Here is a 23399-nt window from a genome sequence, read left to right on the forward strand (position 1 = left end):
ACGATTGTTGGAATGTTCGAACAAGAAGATTGTGATGCTCATTGTGAAGAAAATCGTGAATAATTTAGACGAATTTTATTGGTGAGATTTTGAGTATTATTCTATTTTTTACACTTGTGTCCTAATTCTCTTCTGTCAATTGGTATCGAAATGAGCCATTTCATAAAATCGTGTAAGTTACTAAAAAATAATGAGAACAATTCGGCAATCCTAAGATTCTATTTTCATTAACACGTAAATATCGAACGAGCCAATATCCTAAACGAAACCACATGGTCGAATCAGGAGATAAGTTTTTTTCCATTACTTTGTGATAATTCAGCTAACAAACGTATAAGGATCTATTTCAGTAATCATTCTCAATTTTTTTTTCAACTTTGTCATTTTAAAAGTTTTGTATAAGTGATTCTTGGTGAAACGCTTCATTTTGACCAGTTCTACCAGTTGTGTCTTCTGTTGAAAAAACCCTCACCTTATTCAAATACACCCTGTACATGCTCAAATTTTTTTGAAGTATATTTACCTATAGGTAAATGCAGATGAATTCATATCAACTTCTTTCAACGAGAGAAGATATATCCTCTTGGAAAATAAAGGTAATTCCAAATTCCATTGAACTTCCATAGAAACGCATTTTATCCGAAGATGTTCCAAGGTATAAGGCCATCTACTTTTCCCAAATTCTTCGTCAAAAAACAGAAATTTTGAGTGTCCTGCATTCACACCTGTAAAACGAGAAGGGATTGAAAAAAATGCGTTAGTGGCAATACACTTTGCATCTCTGGGTGAAAATCCAGCATTTCCAAAGTAAAGTCATAGCTGGTCAAACTAGGGCAATTACTTAGCTGTCCTGTCCCACTTCATTTGCTGCCCAGAGTGCTCAGTTTAATCAAAATATTCCAATTTTTTCTAGCTGCTCTTATAATTTTAGTGTTTAGGTTTCTAGAGAGACGAGCCGACACTGCCTCCGCCCACACGACCTGTCAAATTCACATCGTTTAGCCGCCTCATCGCACAGACGTAGATCTGTTATTCCACGGATAATAAACGGGGCAAAAACGCCATAGGTATATCATTTTTCGCCTTGAAGGAAAATCATTAAAAATCACATCGCCTGGAATGAATTCGTCAAGGATGGTCCTGTGAGTTCCTTTCATCTCTCGCAGTAACACAATTCGGCGAGATTAAAAATTTATTAGGTCGAGAGGCCCAGGCCGATTCCCACGGTACAGGATGGCACTTTACAGGTATTCGGTGGGAGCCAGATAGCCATCGTTGTGCGTTATGAGAAGCGTGGCACCAGATGGGTTAATGCCGTTCTGGTTGGTTGCGCTCTGTTAAGCCGTATTATGATTATGAGGGTTTGGTCAGTCGAGTTTCAATTTCGTTGTTTTGTTGACAACCTTCTCATACTACAAACTGTCAATTTTTGATCGAGAAGACCGCACTGTGAGAAGCGATAGAAGATATAAGGGAATTTGGTCCAACATAGCTCAAACACAATTATTATAAATATGTACTGTTGAAATTTCATTCGTTATTATTCATAATAAACCATAAGTACATGATACTATTTAAGAGTAGATATGTCTAGACAACTCTTCTTCCTAGAACAACCGATTGACAATCAGCTTTGCTCAATATTTGGTCCAATTATTAGTTCCAAAATTTCATAAATTGTTTCATCTTAATATCATCTTAAGTATGCCTCGAAGAGTAGAGTGCTGCATGGATACGATCTCGTGCACTTTTGACACAAGGTAGAACTAATCAAAATGAGTCGTTCAACCAAAAATTGTCTATATAAAATATCCAAGATGGCTGAGATACAACCCCTAGAATTTCGACAAAATTTCATTGAATTTCAAGTACGGGACTGTGGAAGTTGACTCCGCCATCGCAAAAACGAAACAAAACATAAACATATGGCTGGACAAGGAATGGTTCAGTACCAAGTTCATCGGATTAGATGCATCAGGTCACTTTTGAGAGAATCATAATTGTTGTATCGTGCAATTTAGGGTGAAAAAAAATGTAGAAATTCGGGGCAGTTTCTTGAAAGTGCTTATGTTAGTTATGTTGAAAAGGCGCTAGGATGTTTCTCCATTTCATCCCATTTTTACGACGATTGTTGGAATGTTCGAACAAGAAGATTGTGATGCCCATTGTGAATAAATTCGTGAATAATTTAGACGAATTTTATTGGCGAAATTTTGAAGTACCTATTATTTATTCTATTTTTTACACTTGTGTCCTAAGTCTCTTCTGTCAGTTGGTATCGCAATAGGCCATTTCATAAAATTGTGTAAGTTACTAAGAAATAACGAGAACAATTCGGCAATCCTAAGTTGTCATTTTCAATACCACGTAAATTTCGAACGAGCCAATATCCTAAACGAAACCACTTGGTCGAATCAGGAGATAAGTTTTTTCTCACTGCTTTGCGATAATTCAGCTAACAAACGGTCTAGGGTCATATAAGGATCTATTTCAGTAATCATTTTCAATTTATTCTCCAACTTCGTCGTTTTGAAAGTTTTGTATAGGTGATTTTTGGTGAAACGCTTCATTTTGACCAGTTCTACCTTCTGTTAAAAAAAATCCACCTTCAAATACACCCTGTACACATGTATTTTAACCATAAAAGCATCGTACACCTATTGTGAGAATCTTGAATAAATTTGAATCTGAAATTTGAAATCTTTTATAGTAGTCCTGAAATAAATTGATGGAAGGTCAGCGATCCCTATTAATTCCTGAGCAGTGTATTTTATTATATCAGATCCCCTAAAAAATGTGAAATTTTGACTGAAATATAATTTGTCATCAACCTAAACAAAAACGACATTTTACGTACTAATTCCAGAACGGAAAGTCAACTACATATTTTGAAGGCAAGTATTTTTCGTCCGCATTAGACACTTTTCGTCCATCGTCCGTAAACACTTTTCGTCCGCTGTTCGTCACAAATACGAGAGCGTCGATTGAATCAATTTTGTGAATCCAAGATAAAATCTGTAACAATAACTGTCATTTGCTGTTGTCAAATTAATTCTTCACGAAATCCGCTACATTTTACTAGGGAAATAAGAACGTTGTTCGAATATTAGTGTTCATTGTAATCAAGAATGCTGAGGGAATTGGCAATTACGGCAACGTAGCCGTAGCCAGCAAATAGGTACCCATCAGTGTCATAAAGGTATGTGAGGTCGACGAAAAAACGTACTTTATATGCACCTCGGCAAAGTACTGTCTATTGTCTCGCCTTCTTGCTAGCCTCGGCTAACAATTTGCAGGCTGTAATAGACAGTTTGTCGTTTTTGTTACATAAATAACTATTTTGAGTATTCGAAAATCTACAACAATGAATTGGAATAAAAATGTGACAAATGGTTTTTTGCTCCAGGTTTTGGCAATGTGATATGGTTATTTTAGCGCTTTACATCAAAAGAAAATCATAAAACTAGATCTATCGGAAGATAGGACAAAGAAATTGCTAGCAGTTGGAAATACTGAATGTATCCTTATCCCACCATAAATCAAACAGCTTTTGCTTTTCATCTTCAGGAAAAACGAACAAAATCGCATATAATCATTTTCGCTTCGTGCAGTTCCCAGCTAATTTTGCATTTTCCTTCTATAGAGAAGGAATAGTCCTAAACACCCCAATCGACCGCATCCATCAAATTCGAACCCGTTTCACACGCGACCACCCCTCTCTGCAATCCGACGGTGCGACAGTATATCCCTCATCTATGGGAATTCCCACGACTATGGGTATGCCGGTCACTCCAAGGGGAGACCGAAAGGTGTAATTGTTTACGGGGGTATACCGTTCCTCGCCCCACCCCTCCCCTATTTTCACGAGGGATCGGAAGTTCCCATCGTTCGGACGGATGTTCACATGTAAACATACAGGTGCATCTGTTTCTTTTTCTCACTGCACGGTCCGTTATTTCCGGGATGGGATGAGAGTTGGAAGATGCAAGAACCGTAGTGCTCCTCTGTTTTGTGGGTTGGTAGGTAAACACTCGAAGTTTTTTGTGGTTCGGTATGAGAGGATGGGTTTAGGAGATATTGAAATTAGAGGCGATACAATGGATTCTTACTACCTGTTCTTGGTTTATCATTTCCATCAATGAACCTTCGGAATCGGGAAAGAAAAATGACAATGACACGCGAAAGAAAAATGCTTCTACGGATACAATAGAAAACAAATGTGTAAACTGTGTCTTGATGAACAGTTATGATTTGATACTGAAGAATATTTTGAAGGAGACCCCACACGACGTCAATAAAAATAAAGCAATAGGTACAGAAACAGCGTAAAAAGTACCTCAAGAACAAAATTAATTTTATAGAAATAGTTGGAAGTAAAAAAATTAAGTAAAAACAGTATGAAAAATTTTTAATTTTAACTTTTTAATTAAAAATTACATTTCTCTCTCACTACAGACCTCCCATTATGATACGGTAGATTCGGGTGACTTGGGACAGTCCTGTAACTTGGGACAATTACCCCCCTTGCAGATTTCTTTGTTTCTTACCATTTATGAGTGAAGGGACAAACTTAAAAGATAGTGTAGTGCCTTTTCGGTTAGTTTAACAAATAATCCCTGTTGAGTTTGCCGTGACCAGAGCGTTTGAATTGACAGGAAAAATTAACGAATTCAGGAGAGTAAAAGCGCGTTTTTTAATGGCCCTTCGTTCTAGTGTCCTGTACATATGTGTTTCACTTTGTGCATGTGTAATTTTTTTTTCTGGATACGTGGGATATTAGATATGCCATGAAACAAGGTTGTTTACAAATGAAACTTCAACACGGATCTCATTCATTTATTTTGTTGTTGTTTTGTGACTTGGGACAATGCCGAATAGATACAAGCGGCGCATTGGCAGCAGGAAATATGCCGATTCTTCGCAGGATATTTTACTTACGTTATTACCACAAAGAAATCACCGAAGATTGAGAGAAATCAAAGTTCCCTTGTTTTGTTCAGTTTTTTTATATTTGAGTTGCAATATATTTACTTTCGCTGTAATAGGAGTTTATCATTTAATTTCCTTACCGATTTCAACTTTATAATCACAAATTCTAATTTTTCAAAACTATACACCGCCCCAAGTCACCTATCTCATTTGAGAGTTGAGAAATCAATGGATTTCTCTGGTCACGGCAAACTCAACAGGGATACAGGGATTATTTGTTAAACTAACCGAAAAGGCACTACACTATCTTTTAAGTTTGTCCCTTCACTCATAAATGGTAAGAAACAAAGAAATCTGCAAGGGGGGTAATTGTCCCAAGTTACAGGACTGTCCCAAGTCACCCGAATCTACCGTATCATAATAGGAGGTCTGTAGTGAGAGAGAAATGTCATTTTTAATTAAAAAGTTAAAATTAAAAATGTTTCGTACTGTTTTTACTTAATTTTTTTATTTCTCTTTTTACTTCTAACTATTTCTACAAAATTAATTTTGTGCTTGAGGTACTTTTTACGCTGTTTCTGTACCTATTGCTTTATTATTATTGACGTCGTGTGGGGTCTCCTCCTGTGGGGGGAAATCAATGGATTTTTAACTTAATGTCCCAAGCCTCCCTCGGTGGGTGACTTGGGAGAAGTATATTTTGTTTTTTTTATAAATTTATATCCGAATTTTGAAGCATGGTATATATCCTAATCAATAGTCTGAGTCATTAAGCATATTCGAATATAAACAATTTTCCTTAACCGAAACTTGAAGTAAAAAGAAAAGTGTAAAGCGCAATCGCGATATAGGTATATAATACCTCAATGAATGAATGAAAGATGTACTGTGTACTGATCTCTATAATCACGCAGACTCGCGAAATTCAATTACATAATTTATAACCAATATGCTGAACTTTAAGAATGTTGAATCAATTCAGATCTTAGATCAATAAAAAACAAAAAAATTATTGATCTGAGATTCAGATCAATTGTTCATCTGCCAACTGTCATCATCAGCAAGTATCAGTCACTTGTTCCTAAAGGGTAGACTACCCAACATTCACTTGCGCGCAAAATTGAAATATCATTTTAGTTTTCCTGATTTTTCCAGGAAACTCTTTCCAATTTTTTCCTTCATAACCTGCTACGGAGGAAGTATGAGGAAGGTTAAGAAAATTTTAATAAAATCGGTTCAGCCGTTTTTACGTTATGCGATGACAACGCAAAACAGGCCTTCTTCATTGGAGAAACACTCGTAGCAAATTTTTATCTGAACATCTTGTCCAGAAGACAGTGGAGCAATCGGGAGGATGCTAAACAGCTATTAAAATTTTTGGTTTTGTTATTTTGTGCAGAATTTCTTCCACGGTAATATTAATATTCATGCGCGATTCGCATGAAGAACTGCCAAATTCTTCAATTTGCTTGAAATTGCTTTGGCTTTGGTACTCGACAAAAGAAAAGGAAAGGTGTAAAGTCTTTCGTTTAGCATTTTTCGCGACCCTCAATATGCAGCTGTTCGCTAACTCATCAGCCGAGTTCTCCCTCTTCCTTATCCACTCGAGGCTCACGAAATTGATATAAGCAGATGATTTCAAATTCTTTTTTGATTTTTATTCATTGCCATGTTGCTTATTTTTCCATTCAGCTTCATTCTGAACGTTACAGATTCAGATACACCATTATTATTTGAACATTCAGGAGTTGTAATGATTGATGGAGTGTTTTCTATTCATTGATTTTATTACATTAGATAAATAATATATAAAAAATATAAATACTGCTTGCTCAAGAATAAAAAATTCGATTTTTGTATATAATAAGCTTTTATGTATAATAAATATTATTTTTTCGAAAATTTGTTTTAAATATTCTGTAAATCCAGTATGTATAACAAGATTGATAAAAGTTTTCATGGAATAAGAAAATTATTTAGTAGTGTTGAATTAATATTGACTTATTCTGTGAATTTTCATTGATACTTGCTCATCTTCTTAAGATACAGAGTGTTAATATTTTAGTGAATCGAGTTTTATGCATTTCATCATGTCAAACGACTTCGCTTGCAAAAAACTCTTGGTACTTATAACCTAATATATGATTTGTACCTAATGAATGGAATACTTTGTCTGAGCTGCATTGAATCCGATCTGGCGTGTGGCTACCGTTACATCATTTGCCAGGTCAGATCCAATGTAGATGCAGCCTTAGAGAACTAGAATATGTGAGAAATTATTCGAGTAACCCCACAATAACACCGGAGCTCATTAGTAATACTCATTTTGGTGCATTTAGAGCTTCAGAAGACATCATTATTTTCTATTAAGCTAAATAGTGCCTTATTTGATTGGTTCCAATTCGCTTGGAGGATTTGGGTTGTTGCCATTACTTGTAAAAGTTAGTCCCATATTTTGCATTTGAATACCATCAGGTCCCTCGCCATTTTGTGCAATACAAAGGTAAACAGTGTCCAGAACCATCTTAAATTTAAAACAGAACAAATTTAATACAGACCTGTAGTAACTATTCAAGTCAGCATTACTTACCTCATATAAGCTTAGAATGCAGTGGGCAACAAAAAATGCGAAAATGCAAACAACCAAAGTTGGTATGGCATAAAATGTTAATTCTGTATTTTTTCTGAAAATGAATAGACCTACAGAGCCTGTGACTGCTGTGACAAAACACTTCCCTAGAAACAAGATAAAATCTCCCAATCCGTTTATGGTAGCTACTTGTAAGGCATGGGAGGTAAGAACTTCAAAAGCCTAGAAAAAAATTAATGCAAAAATTGCTTGGTAGGAGTAAGGAACTTACAGTGCCTGCTGCTTTACAAAATCCAACACCATCTATGGCGATGACAGTATAGGCATTATGGTTTAAGTAACGGATAAATTTTTCCATGCAGTAAAAACAGCAAATACAGCATTTTAGGCAACATGATGCGCATTCACTACCCTTATTTTCTTGATATTTTAACCTAAAAATTCGATCAATTCAATTTTTTCACCGACTTTTTGCTGTAAGTAGGTGCAAATATACTTCTTATAGTACTTGATTACTCACTTCTCATGTATATATGTCAAAATAAGCCTTGGTATCTTGAATAATGTGATAATAAAAGAACCGAAAGCTACAGAACCCAAATGATACTTCATAAGTTTCGATAAACCATACGTGACATGTGAATTGTCTGTGAACTTGTGCCTATAAAACCAGTGAGCTACAGCACCAGCTATAACCATTTGTTGGCATGCCATGATGAATTCAGAGGTCCATATCAGACCAATGAAGTAAACCCACCACATATATTTCACCCAAGCTGGATCGATATATTCCACCAATGTGAGTTCTGAAACAGTTATGGGTTTTTACAGTTGGAATATCTATCTCAAAAATAATTTCTTAAATAACCTCCATTATTGTAATCTGATCGATTTGGATTTATATATTAAAACGGGATCTTACTTTTAACTTTGTCAGTGAATGACAAATTCCCCATAGGCTTTTCAGTAGTGATTGACACTGCATTAGCCGTTGTAAATGTAGTTTTATCATCTGAGAAAGACATAGATATTCCTGATGTATCTGGATAGTAGCTAGTTGCCAAACATAGCTGAAGGTAAATGCAACATTAAACTCAATTAATTATAGATTTTCACTAAACTTACCACAACAGATATCCAAAAGACAAAAAATATCAGCAGCACAACAAATGTTACTAGCGGTTGAAAGAAGAGAGTTGGTATATGAGCTAAGCATTTGGCAGTTTCTTGAAATAAATCCGACAAGAAACCAACCTGCTTTCTCATAACGAGAACTATTATGAGTATGATTACCTGTAATGAAATTCAAATTTCCAGCTTCATGTCCGTAACTGTTGCAGCAAATGAAAAAAAAAATTATTTGAAAACGACACTAATGAATACTCACAGTAATAACAGTGGCTACCACTGAATACCAAAAAAACACATCTTCATTTCTTGCTGATTCCCATAACCACATACTTTGCTTAGTGTGGTCAAGGTTATATTTTATATCAAAATATGTGTACCACAAAAAGCCTGTTCCTCCAATACTTGTAATTGTGAAAAGAATCATGATAATATAGGCAACTAAATGTGCCATGATATGGAGTATTGAGATCGTAAAGAGTGATAAAACTACAAAGAATATGATTGAAGTTAAAAAGCTTAATACTCATGATACGATCATGCAGACTTCCTAAGAACGAAGATCTCAAATGAAGATTCACTCTAATGGCAGATGGAAATTTCCAATGGAGTTCCAAGTTTGTAGGAAGGCTGTATGAACCTAAACACCAGCCAAAAAAAGTACTCACTCAATGATAAAAACACCAATCCAAATATCACATATTTAGAGGTATATAAATCAGCCAGAACTTTTTCAAGAGTATCCCAATTATTCAGTAAACCATATATATTGCTGAGAATAGCATCTGATACTTCTTTCACAGGTTTTGGAATACAACGATTCAACACAGGAGTACTGAAAAACTAATTATATATTGCTCCGCTTCAGCACCAAGTAAAGTTACCTTTCATAAACCGGCATCATAGGGCAAGGACCATAAGATGTGCTAAGTACATGTGAATCCCACTTCTGATTCTGTCTATTCAACTCATTGTAATTAAAATTATAATTACAATAACCAATTTGGTGTTCTCTATAAAACTGTCCCAACTCCTCAATTTTACGGAAAGTTTTCGGAGGGCATTGCTTGACGCATATTTTCAACGAATTCCTGAGCTCATTGATATCGAAAAATAGTAAATAAGGTTTATCGGAAGTATCCAATCCAGAATACTCGAAATTCCCAATTTTTTTATTGTTGTTTGTGCCGCAAGTATTTCCGAACGAATCATATCCATTGATAAGCCTGATTGGGTTTCCATATACAAATGAAAATGCGGCTATGATTACCTTAAAGAAAAAAAATTTAGAAATTATAAGCTTTATCTTGATTGTTTACCATTAAACACCAAAATGCAATAAATAAACATAACCAGAAAACATCTGTACACCGCCTTTCTGCAGTTATATCTCTTTTCGATTCTTCATCAGGATCGCAGCAACCCATGGTTAATTTTTAATTTTGTTGTAAAATTTTGATATTGTTTGTTTATGTTTGTAATTGTGAATTAAATGTAAACAAAACAATAGACCATATTAGTGAGGTTAGGCGGGAAATTTGAATCGCGATCCATCCGTGGATCTGGTCCCTGAATTCCCTATGCATTTCTTATGGGACTAAAAATGCCACGTACTTCTCGCCTGTTTTTGGATATTTTAGCGAATTTCTTAAGATTTATTTCTGTTGGAATGTGTTCTATGATCCTTTCTTAACAAGTTGAAAACAAAATTTCGTAATAAAATGGTATATTTTTTTAATAATGGATCAATATAAAATTGGTCAGCAAGATCCATTTAAGTTTGTCGTAGCTTCATTTCGTTTCTAACCTCTGAAGCTGATATCATTCTAACGCGCAAGCGTAGCATGTCATTTTCCTTGTTACGGTTCATCATTGACGTATAGCAGAAATGATCTACGACATACGGATATATTCCGTATAATAATGTTTTCAATTTTGATTTTAGGACATATAAAAGTATTTTGTGATGTAAAATGTACTTGGAAACAACCTCTAATAATGGCGGCACCCAATTTTGCATGTCTTTATATTAACATTTACTTCTAGCTAGCGATATTCCATCTTAAAGTCGATTCCAGTGTAAAAAAATTTGAATATGGATCTCCCGCCAATTGAGTGATTCTAACCTCACTAATATGGTCTATTAATTTCAGAAGCAGATTTATTTCTATGATATAAAGTGAGCGTTTTTTCGTTCATGATTTAGAAGAAGAAATTTCAAATTTGTGAATAAAAATAAATTCCTTAAAGATTTGATCTAAAAAATATGTTCGCCATTTAATTCTCTCATATTATTCCTATTCATTTCAAAAATACTTGAATTTCGAATACTCTTTTGGTGGCAATGTATTTTTTACTCTATGGCTAAGGCTGACAAAGAAACTGTCATGAACAGCTGTTTTTTTGAGGCTATAAGTCATAACCTTAAAATTTGACAGATATCAGATTTTATTGAGGATTTTATTAATTAATTAATTAACAAATTCCTAAACAACTGAATTATGGCAAACACAACACGAGAGTGTGGATGTAAGGGATACCGTACTTGTTTAATTTGTGAGAAGAAATTCGGAATTCAAAGACAAAGTGTTGCTATAAACGTAGAAAACTCCTATGTTTACTGCTTATATTGCAACAAAGCTTACCATGGCTGGGATATGAATATTTATAAAAAACATCCCGATCATGGAAATGATGGAATAAATTATCCTGGTGTGTTTATTCTCGAAAATTTTCTTAGTGAAAAGGAAGAAGATTATCTTCTAACAAATATTGATATGGTTGCTTGGGATCCATCACAAAGTGGAAGACGTAAGCAAAATTATGGACCAAAATGCAATTTCAAGAAGAGAAAGATTAAACTTGGAGATTTCAATGGTTTTCCTTCATTTTCCAAATTCGTACAAGAGAAATTCAAAAATGTTCCAATTTTACAGAATTTTCATACAATTGAGCAGTGCTCTCTAGAATATAACGCAGAAACTGGAGCTTCTATAGATCCACATATTGATGATTCTTGGATTTGGGGGGAACGGATAGTAACAGTTAATTTATTAAGTGATTCAGTATTAACAATGACTATCAATAAAAAATGTGATCGTTACAACTTGAACTGTGTGAAAGATTATACATCAGTAGTGGATCAAATTCTTGGGTCAAACAAAACTTTTGAAATTAAAAATTATCAAGATGATATTGACTATCCTATCATCAGAATTCCTATGCCAAGAAGATCCCTGTTGGTTATGTTTGGATCAGCTAGATATGAGTGGGAACATCAGATATTTCGCGATGATATTGCAGGTCGTAGAGTTTGTTTGGCTTATAGGGAGTTCACACCAACATTTCTTGATGGGGGGAAAGATTATCATATTGGAAAAGAAATTCTTGAGAAGGCTCAAAAATTTTTCTGATGTAACTAAAATTGTTTTGTATATAATAAATATAATGTTACCAACTAACTCTCGCATATTTTTATGTTTCCCATTCCCATTCTAAAATTTTCGTTGAAGCAGCGACAATATGATAATTCGAGCATTTTTAATGGAACGTCGATTGATATTAATGAATCAATTAAATCAATTCAAATCTTATAATTTTCATATGGTGTGAAAAATGCCGCAAATGGTTAATTCTTTCTCTATCCACTCTCAACACGTTTGCTGATCAGGACTCATTAATGTAAACAAACTACAAACTCATTAATGGTCATAAGCCACATTTGTCATGTGCGCATGACCCCAGATTTATACAAAGCATTGGGCGCCTGCGTTCTAAATCTGAGTCGCAGCGAAATCAAGAAATGAGTTGAATAAGTGTCACTTTCATTCACTGCGCCGAATCTTGACGACGCATTTTTCGGTCATATCATGAGTTGGAACAAACTTTCTAGCACCTCATCTTTCGTCATATATTCAGAATATGTTAACCGTATATAGCTTAGTGAGCAGCTAAATTGTTTAGTATTAAAAAAAAAACAAACAATTCTTTCAGGAAAGCTCTTTTATTTACAATATTTTTCACAGTCTTTCTAGATTTAAAGATAAATTAAATGGAATTCTTGTGCAGTTCAACAATGATCACATTATTGAGCACTGTTTGGTTATAAAATTACGACGTCTTCGGTTTTATATCATTCTTTTTGGTTTCATTCACTATTTTATCCTTTAATAAAAGCGATGAAAACGCAGATACGGGATACTCTATGAAAAGAGACAACATCAATCCACATACTAAGCTAATCGAAAGGATTTTTCCTGTTTCAAGTAGCTGAAATTTAAGCACATGAGGTCAGCGATGAATATTATGATAAAAATAGCTTATACTCACTATGTTGATTTCATTAACACTCATCAAATTTTTAGATGATCCTAAGATATAAAAGAGTAGTGGGTAATGTGCTAGGAATGTAGAGTAACTTATTCTGCCTAGGAAATAGGTAGGTCGCCATTCTAAAACCCACTTTGTCATCCCTGAAAAAATAATTTTCAATTTTCTACCATGTGTTAGAATGAATTCAAAAATTATTTCAGGATCTATTATTAAAGTTATGTTGTACATTTTTCACTATAATTAATATTGATGAAAAAAATTTACAAATCATTAGCAACATTCTCTGAATAACGCTAAGAGAGCTTTAATATATCTGAATTTGTTCCGGTTTAAAGGTCAAGTTAGAATATATTAGGTCCTTTCGTTTGCATAAAAAGTGTAGCACTCTTATACATTCGATTTGATTTACACCAGAGACTTTCCCTTTCTCTATGATTTACACCAGTGTAGAGGAAGTGCAGTTTATCTACACATATAGTCAAAAGGAGATGTAGATAAACTATACCTCCTCTACACTGGTGTAAATTCAATCAGCAAACGAATACTAAAATCGAGTGTAGAAAAGTGCTACACTTTTCATGCAAGCGAAAGGACCTATTAAATCTCTTTAGCGTTTTTCAGAGAATGTTTCCGGTTTACTAGAAAATACTAAACGAATATTTTTTTCCGAAACCAGAAACTGACAAATAATGTCAAAAACATCACTTACATCCATGTCCTGCAGCGATTCCAAGTGATCCCAAAGCTATAGCTGCGCTGTAAATAGTTGGTGAAAATGTAAGGTAAGGAATGGAAAACCAGTAACTGTCGTAGTAATTTTTTGAGTAGAGCCACGTTCCTGGGATTCCAACGATTGAAACTGCTACTCCCCAAACTCCAAACCAGTACAAAATTTGTCCTATCTGAAATTTTTGAAATTATTTCAAAGTGACTTCTATTATTATACCTTATTATTACTCTCGAACTGGGCGTTGGGACTTTGTCGTATTTAGAAAGCACGAATCCAACTGCTACTCCAACAAAAGTACTCGCGTAGTTCATAGGACCGTGGGCTAAAGTATTGATCCAGACTCCATCTTCCTCGTACAAGCCTTTTATTATATACATGTTCCTGAAATAAATTATGGATTGAACATCAATCAGTACTAGATAGCTGGTAAACAGATTTTTCCTTAAATTCCCTTTTCATTCTGGATGGTACCAGTGCTGGGCTAGTATTTCTGTACAAAATTGTCCTTGAGTAGTTAAATTACTAAGTACTTCGTAAGTACACAGGGTGTTAATGAATAATTGCAGAAAACTTATTTAGAGGTGATTCCTTAACAAACATTTTTTTGGCAACCCCTCCTCAGATACATTCCCTAAAGATGGCACCTGTAGAGCAATACTTACTCTGGATATGGCCTCATAAAATAGAATACGGCTTTGCTATATACATGCCAGGCTACGTAGATGAGATGTAGAATCCATGCTATGATCAAAAACGACCAAAAACGTTTTGGACTCTTTGCAGTGAAGTATAAAAAAACAAGAACCAAAATGAAAGCTTGCATATCCACTGACAAATACCATGTTTCGAGCATACACTGAAACATAATTAATACAGGTATTGGTTATACAGCGTGCCAAAAAAGTAACGCAACAAATCTATATAGATCTTGTACTAAGAATAATTAAGGAAAATCCTCGTACCCGGTTTTTATTTCAAAAGCAAATTTTCCTATTCCTTTTAGAATTTTTTGTTTCCCCATCATAAATTGTAAATTTTTTTCTAATGTTACAATAAAAAAACGGCAAAACCATTTTTCCTTTCAGTCACAGCAATGAATGGCCTTTCATTTGATATAATGAATGACTATCCATATATTCCCATTTCAAAACAAAAGTGTTGGGGGGTTATAACCCCCCACGAGTCAGGTACCTTATTTTTTAAATTAAAAGGATTTCCCATAATAAATCTTCGTGTAAGTTTATAGGCTTATTGCGCTTTTTTCGCCCGCTGTATGTGTACATATTCTGCATTACCCCTCGAATAAACGTTGAATTGATACCTAAATACAGCCATATTTCTCACCATTTCGGAAGTATTAACCCAAGTGTTGATATATAACAAGTTTGTCCAACCATTCTTTCGACAATTTCTTCTATCAATCCCCAAGTACTCGTTCCACATCGGTCCGCTCCCTGAGTGTGGTAAAATAGTAGAATGAAGGAACAGGATGAAAGCCATCGTAGGAGTGAGTCTTCAACAAGTTTACAATTAAAATAAGACGCCAATAACAGCTTGAAAGTCATTACCTTAGATACCTATAAATTACAATCCAAAAAATTGTTTTCAGAGTTAGTTCTTTCTCACTTTTCTCATTGAAATGGTTCAGGACACTAAAAGTAAGCAGCATCGAGGAGATTTGAAAAAAAGTAGAAACGCCAAAAGGTCCACTTGCCATGAACATCATATAACGATGATGGAATAACTGCAAGGACGGAAAACGTGAAGTTTTCGTGATTATTCTAGCCCAGACAAAATATACATTCCAGTTAGCCATTAATTAATTACCAACAAGCTGGATTTTGACGCAGTTATTACAAATACTGTGTCAAACGTTTCTATCGATCCAGAGATAAATGTATGATTTTAATAAATTGAATTTTTTTAGAATCACTCTACAGTTGCTCCGAAAGTCACTGCAATTTTTCTAAAATGACCTCCAAAAATTGCCAACAATTCCATTTTTTCGAATGGCATGCCCTGTACTTTTTGTCTTTCTTTGTTTGTTGGGTACTCTAGTGAGGGGGTTTCATTTTTATGGAAACATTTTAGGCCACAAATGAATTTTATAAACACTATTCATTATAGTCCTAATATTTTTCTAAGAAAATGATGACAAAGTATCATCAAAAATACCAAAACCTGTCGAGATAGAGTAGATGGTTTCGGACTGATTTGACCTCGTCAGAACAAACACAACACAAAGCCTAATTATGACTTAATTGGTCGAGAATTCGAACGTTTTTCGACGTCCTTTCCCTGCTGGATTATTGTTAAAATACAATTCCTGCAATCTAAGAGTTAGGCCAAGGATACATGATTCGTTCTGAGGGTTTTTAGAGTGAATGTAGATGGTCCTCGTCTCCTGTCAGATGTCTCTAGGGTGTATTTCTTCACTACACCATTTAGTTGAATACTCAAAGACTAAACCGAATAGAGGGGTCATCAATTCATTCAATTTTCGTCGGGGTTCTAGTTGTGTTGCTTTGACGAGGTCAAATGACACTGACGATGGTCAGTATCTACACTCTCTTTCTGGACTAGGTGATATTTCCGTCTTTGACTGATGGTTGTTTGATAATTCGATTCAGATCGTAAAATTTGTGTTTTTTTTCAGCGTATCGTGGACTATTGTGAGTAGCGTGTTCATGAATTTAGTTGTTACAGCGGCTTGGAATTGCGATTGCTCTAAGAAAATAAGGCACGATTTTCGTTGAGAATTTTACAGTTTACAAGCTTACTCTCGTTTATTTTTTAGTATAGCTCTGACCATTTTAGCGATGATAGCGATATAGGAGAAAAACCATAATTTGTGACCTCTGACAAAAAACAAATAAAGCATAAGCGGTATCGAGGGGGACTTTTGGACATAGTATTTGTAATAACATATCAGAGACCTGTTCAAAATTCGGTTCAATATATTGTTGAGAATGAATATGAGTTGATCAATCAGTGATATCATTTTCAAGCTTGTTACTCACCCCTTCAATAAACTTTGTATTCGAAATTGGTCCGGCAACGCAGAGTACAGCTGCATGAACTGCAATAACTAAGAACATATTATAGAATCTGAAACCGTGAACACCTTTCAACTTATAATTTTCTGGCGTCCATTCGATAGTTTTCAGCCTTTCCCAATTCTTGGGTATTGAAAAGCAGGACACGAGTTTTCCATCTGCAAAAACGTACAGTTTCAAGAGAATAATATGTTCCTGCGATTCTGCAGACCCATATACTCACATCGACTCGTTGTGATACTTAAATATTCTTCGGGTGTTTTGTATCTTGCGAATCCTTCGTAGAATGATGCAAAAAGTACGAATAAAACGTAAACGATCAGAAGTACCCTGAAATTAAAATGAAATACAGGGTGGGTCAACGGTGATCGATAACTAGGAGAATGATTCAAACTTTGGCGGAATATTGATAATAATTTTACACAGGGTGAGAATGAGAGAATGAGAGAATGAGAATACCCAATTTTTATATTACGAGGATGTATTGATATCTAGTTAGCCTAGACCAGTTCCATGCATAAGAAAAATATTGCGTTACCATAGCAACGAACAATAACTCATTAGAAGTGTCAGTGTGAAGTTTGATGTGAAAAAAGTAAACTAGAGTTACGCAATAAATTAAAAGAAAGAAAGAAATTGTGAAAATCAAAAAATTGGAGTATCGAGCCATCATCAAGTACCTGGATTCAAAAGAGTTAAGAGGTAAGCAGATTTACGAAAATCTGCTAAATACCCTTGGTGATCAATGTCCTTCGTATGTGACCGTGAAAAATTGGACTGCAAGCTTCAAAAGAGGTAAATTTTTCATTGAAGATGATGACCGATCAGGAAGGCCAGTTTCTGTGCCAGTCCCCGAAAATATCGATGCAGTTCATGACATGATTTTATCAGACCGTCGAATTGGGCTGAAACGGATATCTGAAGCACTGAATATTTCATACGAACGCATTCATCACGTTAATTTGGACCAGTGAAAAATTGTTGAAAAATGGATCCCCAAATGTTTGAATGTTGACCAAAAGCGTGCAAGGGTAGAAGCATCGCGTTCGATCTGTGCTCGATTTGAAAACGATGTAGACTTCTTAAACCGAATTGTTACTATGTATGAGACTTGGGTACATTTCTACGATACAGAAACGAAGCAACAATCGATGGAATGGCGACACTCTGGTTCTCCAAGACCTAAGAAGTTTCGTGTCCAAAAATCTGGTTGAAAAGTTCTTGCTTCAGTTTTTTGGGATTGCCATGGAGTAAACATGATTGTTTTTGGATAAGTGTAGAACAATAACCGGAGATTACTATTCTACATTACTGACCACTCTACGGGAAAAAATTAAAGAGAAAAGACGCGGAAAGCTATCAAAAAGTGTTTTGTTTTTGCAGGACAACGCCCCTGCAGACAAATCTCATGTTGCCATGCAAAAAATTCGTGATTTAGGGTTTGAATTACTAGAATACCCCCCCTTATTCACCAGATTTGGCTGCATACGACTATCATCTCTTTCCTAAACTGAAAAAAAGTTTAAAAGATCGTAAATTTTCTTCCATTGAGGAGGTAATAAAAGCTGAGGAGATCTGGTTTGATCTTTATTTGAAAGGTCTAGAGACGTTGCAGGCTCGCTGTAATAAATGTATCAAATTAAAAGGAAAATATGTTGAATAATAAAATATTTTGACGTTGAAATTTTGTTTGGTCCTTTAGTAGGCTAAGAATTTTTCAATATATCCTCGTATACTCTGAATCTACATGAAATTCTTATTTCGAAATACCGCACTTGTCATAATTTATCTGTATGCCTTTTCGACTTAGGCCACTTTTTCTGACAAATTTCATGGTTATGGTAGTGTTAACTAGGCATCAAATCTAAAAAACCGTTCGAGATAATTTTTTTTTTAATTGAATTTACGAATATTTTTCAATTATTGTGCTGTTTTTCTGATTACTCTACAGTTGATCCGTAAAGACCGTAAGACAGTAAAATTTTTCGAAAATTACTCTTAAAAAATGTCAATTAGTCGATTTTTTTCTAATGACACACCCTGAACTTTTTTGTTTCTTGGGTGGATAACGGAGCTAAGAATTCTGTAAGTTACTTTTTACTCTCTCTGTACCTTTATTATAATCGTATACTTACGCAGCCAATCTGTCGAGAAAGTCATACTTCGGAGGTTCATCGGTTTGGCAATAATCATGCTCCACTGTCCCGTATATGCCTAAATGCTTATATTTCCTGTTTATGCACTCGGCTAAATCTCTTCTGAATTCCGGATCTCGGTGCGATCTCGAAATATTAGGACAGGAAAAAGGTATGCAAACACCGTGTCTCAAAATGTCATGACGATAATTCTTCGGGTTAGCTGATAAGTCCTGGAAGGTAAATGTACTGAGGAGCTATTTCCACGTATATTGCAAGTTCTCACTTGTATATGGGTCCACGTTATGCTCGCATTTTCTGGATCTATGGGTTTCACGTGGTACTCCACATAACAATATAAAGCCTCGTCCTTGAGTAAGAGGCATCTCTCGAAATTATCCTGTTCAAAAACTGGAGGTAAATTGGCATATTCCTTATCTGAAAAAGAACAAAGAATCAAGCAATTCTTGTGAGTTGGATATGAGAAAAAATCAATCTGCCAATGAGAAGTTACATTGTATAAATCAAAGAAACTAAAATTCAATAGTCACCTGTGACACCACCACTTTTTGTGATCGATATTGTACAAAAGACTAAAATTAACAGAAGCATTCCCATGGTCGAAATTAACGAGAACTGTTGAGGGCAGTCTTCGAAACTTCATATGACCCGCTCTTTACTGCCTAAATGAGACTGAATTGGACTTTACTATTTTTTTGTAATTTATAATTAATTCGTTATTGATGGTAAATTTAAAATTGTCGATAAACAAGCATTCAATTATTACGCGAGCGGAACAATACTTCTAATTCATTTTCCATGGAAATTGAGGTGTTTTCGGAAAGAAGGCCAATTATGAAATAGTGTAGTACATGCTTTCGACATTATCGACCACGGCGTTTTAGAAAATTAACATCATTATTTGTCTGCGGACAGCTGACGTTTAACCGTTGCGAAATAAATCACACTCAGGGTGTGATAACAAAAATCCAAATACAGTGTTCGAAATCTATCTATCATTTAGATGCATACCACCTGCTGATATGATTATCAACAAGTGTTACGATCTGAATTGAACTTGCCAATTTGCCATCGTTAGGACAACTAAATGGAGAACGTTCCACCGAAGAAGAGTAGATACTGACCAATCTGACCATGGTTTGGGTCTGCATGGTTTGTTGTCTACAATAAGCAAGCCAGCAATCTGAATTAGTGGAAATACGCTATTGTCTTCGTCTGGGTTCCGATTTGGAGGTACTAGATGGCGCTCGAGTACTACTCTATTATACTCAGAAGCTATTACTTTGATTTGATTAGGGTCCGTCTATTCCAATCGTTTTTCATCGAAGAAGGAGTTGTGTTGCGCTGAGGAGGTCAAATGAGACCGAAACCATGGTCAGCATGTACTCTTCTTCGGTGGAACGTTCTCCCTATCGTTGTCCTGACGATGACAAACTTAATCATCAGAAATTGAGAAATATCCACCAGCAGAAATCGGCATAGGTTTGAAGCAGTAGAATAAAACTTAGTTTCTGATTTTTTGAAGTAGTTATTTCCGCCGAAAGTAATACTTTCCTGATGAGAAGCATAGTATAAGCAAAAAAGACATTTAAAGCAAGTTATGTAATCGTGAACTCTCACTTTCTCGCACTAGTGCAAGAAAACATCAAACATCGCATTTTGTTTCTTCTCATTTCAGTATCACTTTCAGGCGATAGCTGGAAAGAAATTCATGTTCTGGCACTGGTGCCACTGGTGGGGGGATAGAAGACACTTTAGAAACAGAAAAGATTGCAGGAAATCGAAACAGTTGTTTCCAGTGCGGGAAAGATATTTTTTCTTCTACGCCTTTTGTTTATCCATTTTCCTTCACTCATTTCGGATGTTCGGGAAAGTGATACTTTAGAACCTGATAAGTGTAGAAAATGGTTATTTTCCTAACAAGTGCTGAAAGTGATACTTTAAGCACGCGATTGCTGTTGGCCGATAAACGAAAAGCGTTTTTCGGTACGAAAAAGTGTTTATGCGTGAGTTGGTAACAGTATTTCGTCTACACGATTCATTTCTTCATTTTTCTTCACTCATTTCAGTTTTGAAGCATTACTTTCCTTCGATAGCTTGAAAGAAATTCTTTTTCCTGTGCTAAAGACACTTTTTGAATTGAAAAAAGTGCGGAAAAGCGAGAAAAACAGCATGGGAGTAGAAAATGGCTATTTTCCGAACAAGTGCGGAAAGTGATAATTTTCTGTTCGACTCGAAGCGTAGTACGGTGCGGAAAAGAACATTTTTATACATAACTTCTCCTATCTCTTCTACGCGTTTTGTTTCTTTACTTTTCTTCAGTCATTTCAATTTTCAAGTATCACTTTGTGTCAATAGCAATAGTAGTGCAGAAAAGTGACACTTTACAAACTGACAACAGTGCAGGACAGCGAGAAGAATAGTATGGGAGTAGAAAATGGTTATTTTGCTAACAAGTGCGGAAAATAACAATTTTCCGCTCGATGCAAAGCATAATTTGGTGCGGAAAAAACATTTTATACATGATTTGGGACATTATTTCTTCTACGTGTTTTGTTTCTTAATTTCTCTTCAGTCATTTCAGTTTTGAAGTATCACTTTCTGTAGATAGCCAAGAAGAATATTGCGAAAAAGTTACACTTTAGAAACTTAAAAGAGTGCGGGAAGGGTGTAAAGAAGCAGAGAGTAGAAAATGATTATTTTCATTTTTATTGAAAATAATTTTTTTGATAGTATCTGTTTCGGACCCTCGAAGAATAAGTTCCTCTGGATTTGCCCACACCCCCCATGTAGTAGTCCAAAGGTTTAGAATATTTTCTAGTAGTGGAAATTGAAACATTTCACGAACTTTGAAAATTTCAGCTAAATCATAAATAGAGATTTCAAAACAAGGCCTCTCAAGCCCCACTAAGAACCAGAATTTCCTAACAATAACATTCCGACGTTGAAATGCTCCCGGTATTAGAAGATTGATCTTTTCTAAGCCTAAATTAACGGGACCCAGTTCAACACAACCGCAATATTATTCAATCTAGCCTCTTCCCTTCTCCATCCCGCATGACAAATGAATAATATCTGAGTTGTCTCAGGTCACTAAAGGATGAGTTTCATCTGATCCTTCTACAAATTCAATTTGAAATGAAGGGAAGGCTACGCACGCGTACGATGGGCACGGTACAACAGGCTGTAGCTGTAGAGTTTTCGTTAGGCCTTTCCTTCAACTTTTCCGCAGTTATTACGCCGCTTCGGCTCGGAAAATACGCCTGAACGTAGTCTTGTTAACAGGCGTATAGGCGCGTTTTTGCGTGCGGAACTTGTATATTGAAACTTGGTGATCTAATTCAACGTTAGGTATATAAGTTGGTGGGATGAAATTTGGAGATTCTGAAGATTTCTCTGGCTGGTACATTTAGGTAGCTTTCGTGATATTTTGGATTCTTTAGGAAGAAAAAACTCGTAAAATTTGATGATGCCAAATGCAATTTCAGTAGAATCAAACGGTCTTGGTCAATATCCACCAGTTATTCACATTAGATGTCCTTAATTGCATCTTCGCTTTGAATGTTATTATCAATTACTTTTGATTGAAGTACAGTTCATGTCTGAGGAAATATCTCCATAAAAAAACCTGCTTGAAATGAATATCTATTAATTATATTCCTACACGATCATTCAACTTCAGTTTTTCACTTTTTTTTGGTGCTCAACGTTTTCCTAATGAATTGAGTGTTCCTTTTCTTGTAAGGAGGATCGTAGTTTAATTAGTAATTGGTATTTTTTCATACAAATTCGATCATTAATTTCGAATCTTTTCAACGACAATTAATTTCTTAAATTTTTTCTTTCTTTTTTTTAAATGTTTTACAATTAATATTTTTTTGGTTTCATCGCATAAATTCCGCAGACAGGTGCATTTTTATTTGCCTTAGAGACAGGGATCTCGAAATTAAAACACAAGAAAATTGCTATTCGAGCTTTGATTGAAGGCTAAAATATAGGAGAGAAGTTTTGGATATTGTATTCAAGTGGACTTACCACTTCTGAATGAAAGATATTCGCGAATTTCTTGAATTTGAATTGATATTCTTTTTTCTGTGTGAATTAAAATTACCTCCATGAAAGTGAATCAAATTATCGAGAGATGGATTAAAAACTTTAAGACGAGCAGTAACAATATCTTGAGATTACAAAAAAAAATTTAACTGTTGACTAATTTGAATACAAGAGTGACTGATAGATAGATTGATCTTGAAACAGTTGAATTCGCCAAATTACTAATGAAAAAAATTTCCATTTGCTGAGGAACCTACAGTTCAGATCCATGCTGTTAGACTTTGTAGTTGAATTTTTTTTTATATAGTGTTACCCGAAAGCCTTCCACGAAAATACCAGGCCGTAGGTGGAATTTTGTTGCTGTTTGTCTCATTCATTTTACCGATAACAAAGTTCAACACTGATGTCACCTTGTCTTTGATTAG

The 23399-nt window shown here is 35.1% G+C and overlaps 3 protein-coding genes across 3 annotated transcripts; 1 reads left to right on the forward strand and 2 right to left on the reverse strand.

Moving 5' to 3' along the window:
• Window positions 1–6695: 6695 nt before the first annotated feature.
• LOC123313032 (choline transporter-like 1) lies at window positions 6696–10149 on the reverse strand. Its single transcript, XM_044897695.1, has 10 exons — window positions 9967–10149; window positions 9532–9917; window positions 9316–9482; window positions 8907–9136; window positions 8645–8812; window positions 8442–8589; window positions 8040–8325; window positions 7791–7953; window positions 7520–7741; window positions 6696–7453 (listed from the first exon to the last, which is right to left on the reverse strand). The coding sequence occupies exons 1-10, from the start codon at window positions 10072–10074 to the stop codon at window positions 7313–7315; spliced, it is 2019 nt and encodes a 672-aa protein (XP_044753630.1). The 5' UTR covers window positions 10075–10149; the 3' UTR covers window positions 6696–7312.
• An 899-nt stretch (window positions 10150–11048) lies between these two features.
• Window positions 11049–12108, forward strand: LOC123313310 (alpha-ketoglutarate-dependent dioxygenase alkB homolog 4). The gene has a single exon (XM_044898141.1). The coding sequence runs from the start codon at window positions 11149–11151 to the stop codon at window positions 12058–12060; it is 912 nt and encodes a 303-aa protein (XP_044754076.1). The 5' UTR covers window positions 11049–11148; the 3' UTR covers window positions 12061–12108.
• Window positions 12109–12631: 523 nt separating this feature from the next.
• On the reverse strand, window positions 12632–19678 carry LOC123313238 (nose resistant to fluoxetine protein 6-like). Its single transcript, XM_044898014.1, has 12 exons — window positions 19452–19678; window positions 19187–19338; window positions 18901–19133; window positions 16989–17095; window positions 16730–16923; window positions 15278–15453; window positions 15054–15222; window positions 14372–14565; window positions 13937–14090; window positions 13689–13881; window positions 12977–13119; window positions 12632–12916 (listed from the first exon to the last, which is right to left on the reverse strand). The coding sequence occupies exons 1-12, from the start codon at window positions 19516–19518 to the stop codon at window positions 12758–12760; spliced, it is 1941 nt and encodes a 646-aa protein (XP_044753949.1). The 5' UTR covers window positions 19519–19678; the 3' UTR covers window positions 12632–12757.
• Window positions 19679–23399: the final 3721 nt, after the last annotated feature.

The sequence above is a fragment of the Coccinella septempunctata genome, chromosome 5 (genome assembly GCF_907165205.1).
Source record: "Coccinella septempunctata chromosome 5, icCocSept1.1, whole genome shotgun sequence".
In the NCBI taxonomy this organism is placed as follows: domain Eukaryota; kingdom Metazoa; phylum Arthropoda; class Insecta; order Coleoptera; family Coccinellidae; genus Coccinella; species Coccinella septempunctata.

Excerpts from the sequence above, each read along its gene's own strand:
- LOC123313032 (XM_044897695.1), bottom strand. The coding sequence starts at position 10,074 with ATGGGTTGCTGCGATCCTGATGAAGAATCGAAAAGAGATATAACTGCA. Across the intron at positions 9,483-9,531 it reads ATGATGCCGGTTTATGAAAG|TACTCCTGTGTTGAATCGTT; the intron begins GTAACTTTACTT and ends TTAGTTTTTCAG. Across the intron at positions 7,742-7,790 it reads TTTGTAAAGCAGCAGGCACT|GCTTTTGAAGTTCTTACCTC; the intron begins GTAAGTTCCTTA and ends ATTTTTTTCTAG.
- LOC123313310 (XM_044898141.1), top strand. The coding sequence starts at position 11,149 with ATGGCAAACACAACACGAGAGTGTGGATGTAAGGGATACCGTACTTGT.
- LOC123313238 (XM_044898014.1), bottom strand. The coding sequence starts at position 19,518 with ATGGGAATGCTTCTGTTAATTTTAGTCTTTTGTACAATATCGATCACA. Across the intron at positions 13,120-13,688 it reads AATCGCTGCAGGACATGGAT|GGATGACAAAGTGGGTTTTA; the intron begins GTAAGTGATGTT and ends TTATTTTTTCAG. Across the intron at positions 12,917-12,976 it reads GTGTTAATGAAATCAACATA|CTACTTGAAACAGGAAAAAT; the intron begins GTGAGTATAAGC and ends CTTAAATTTCAG.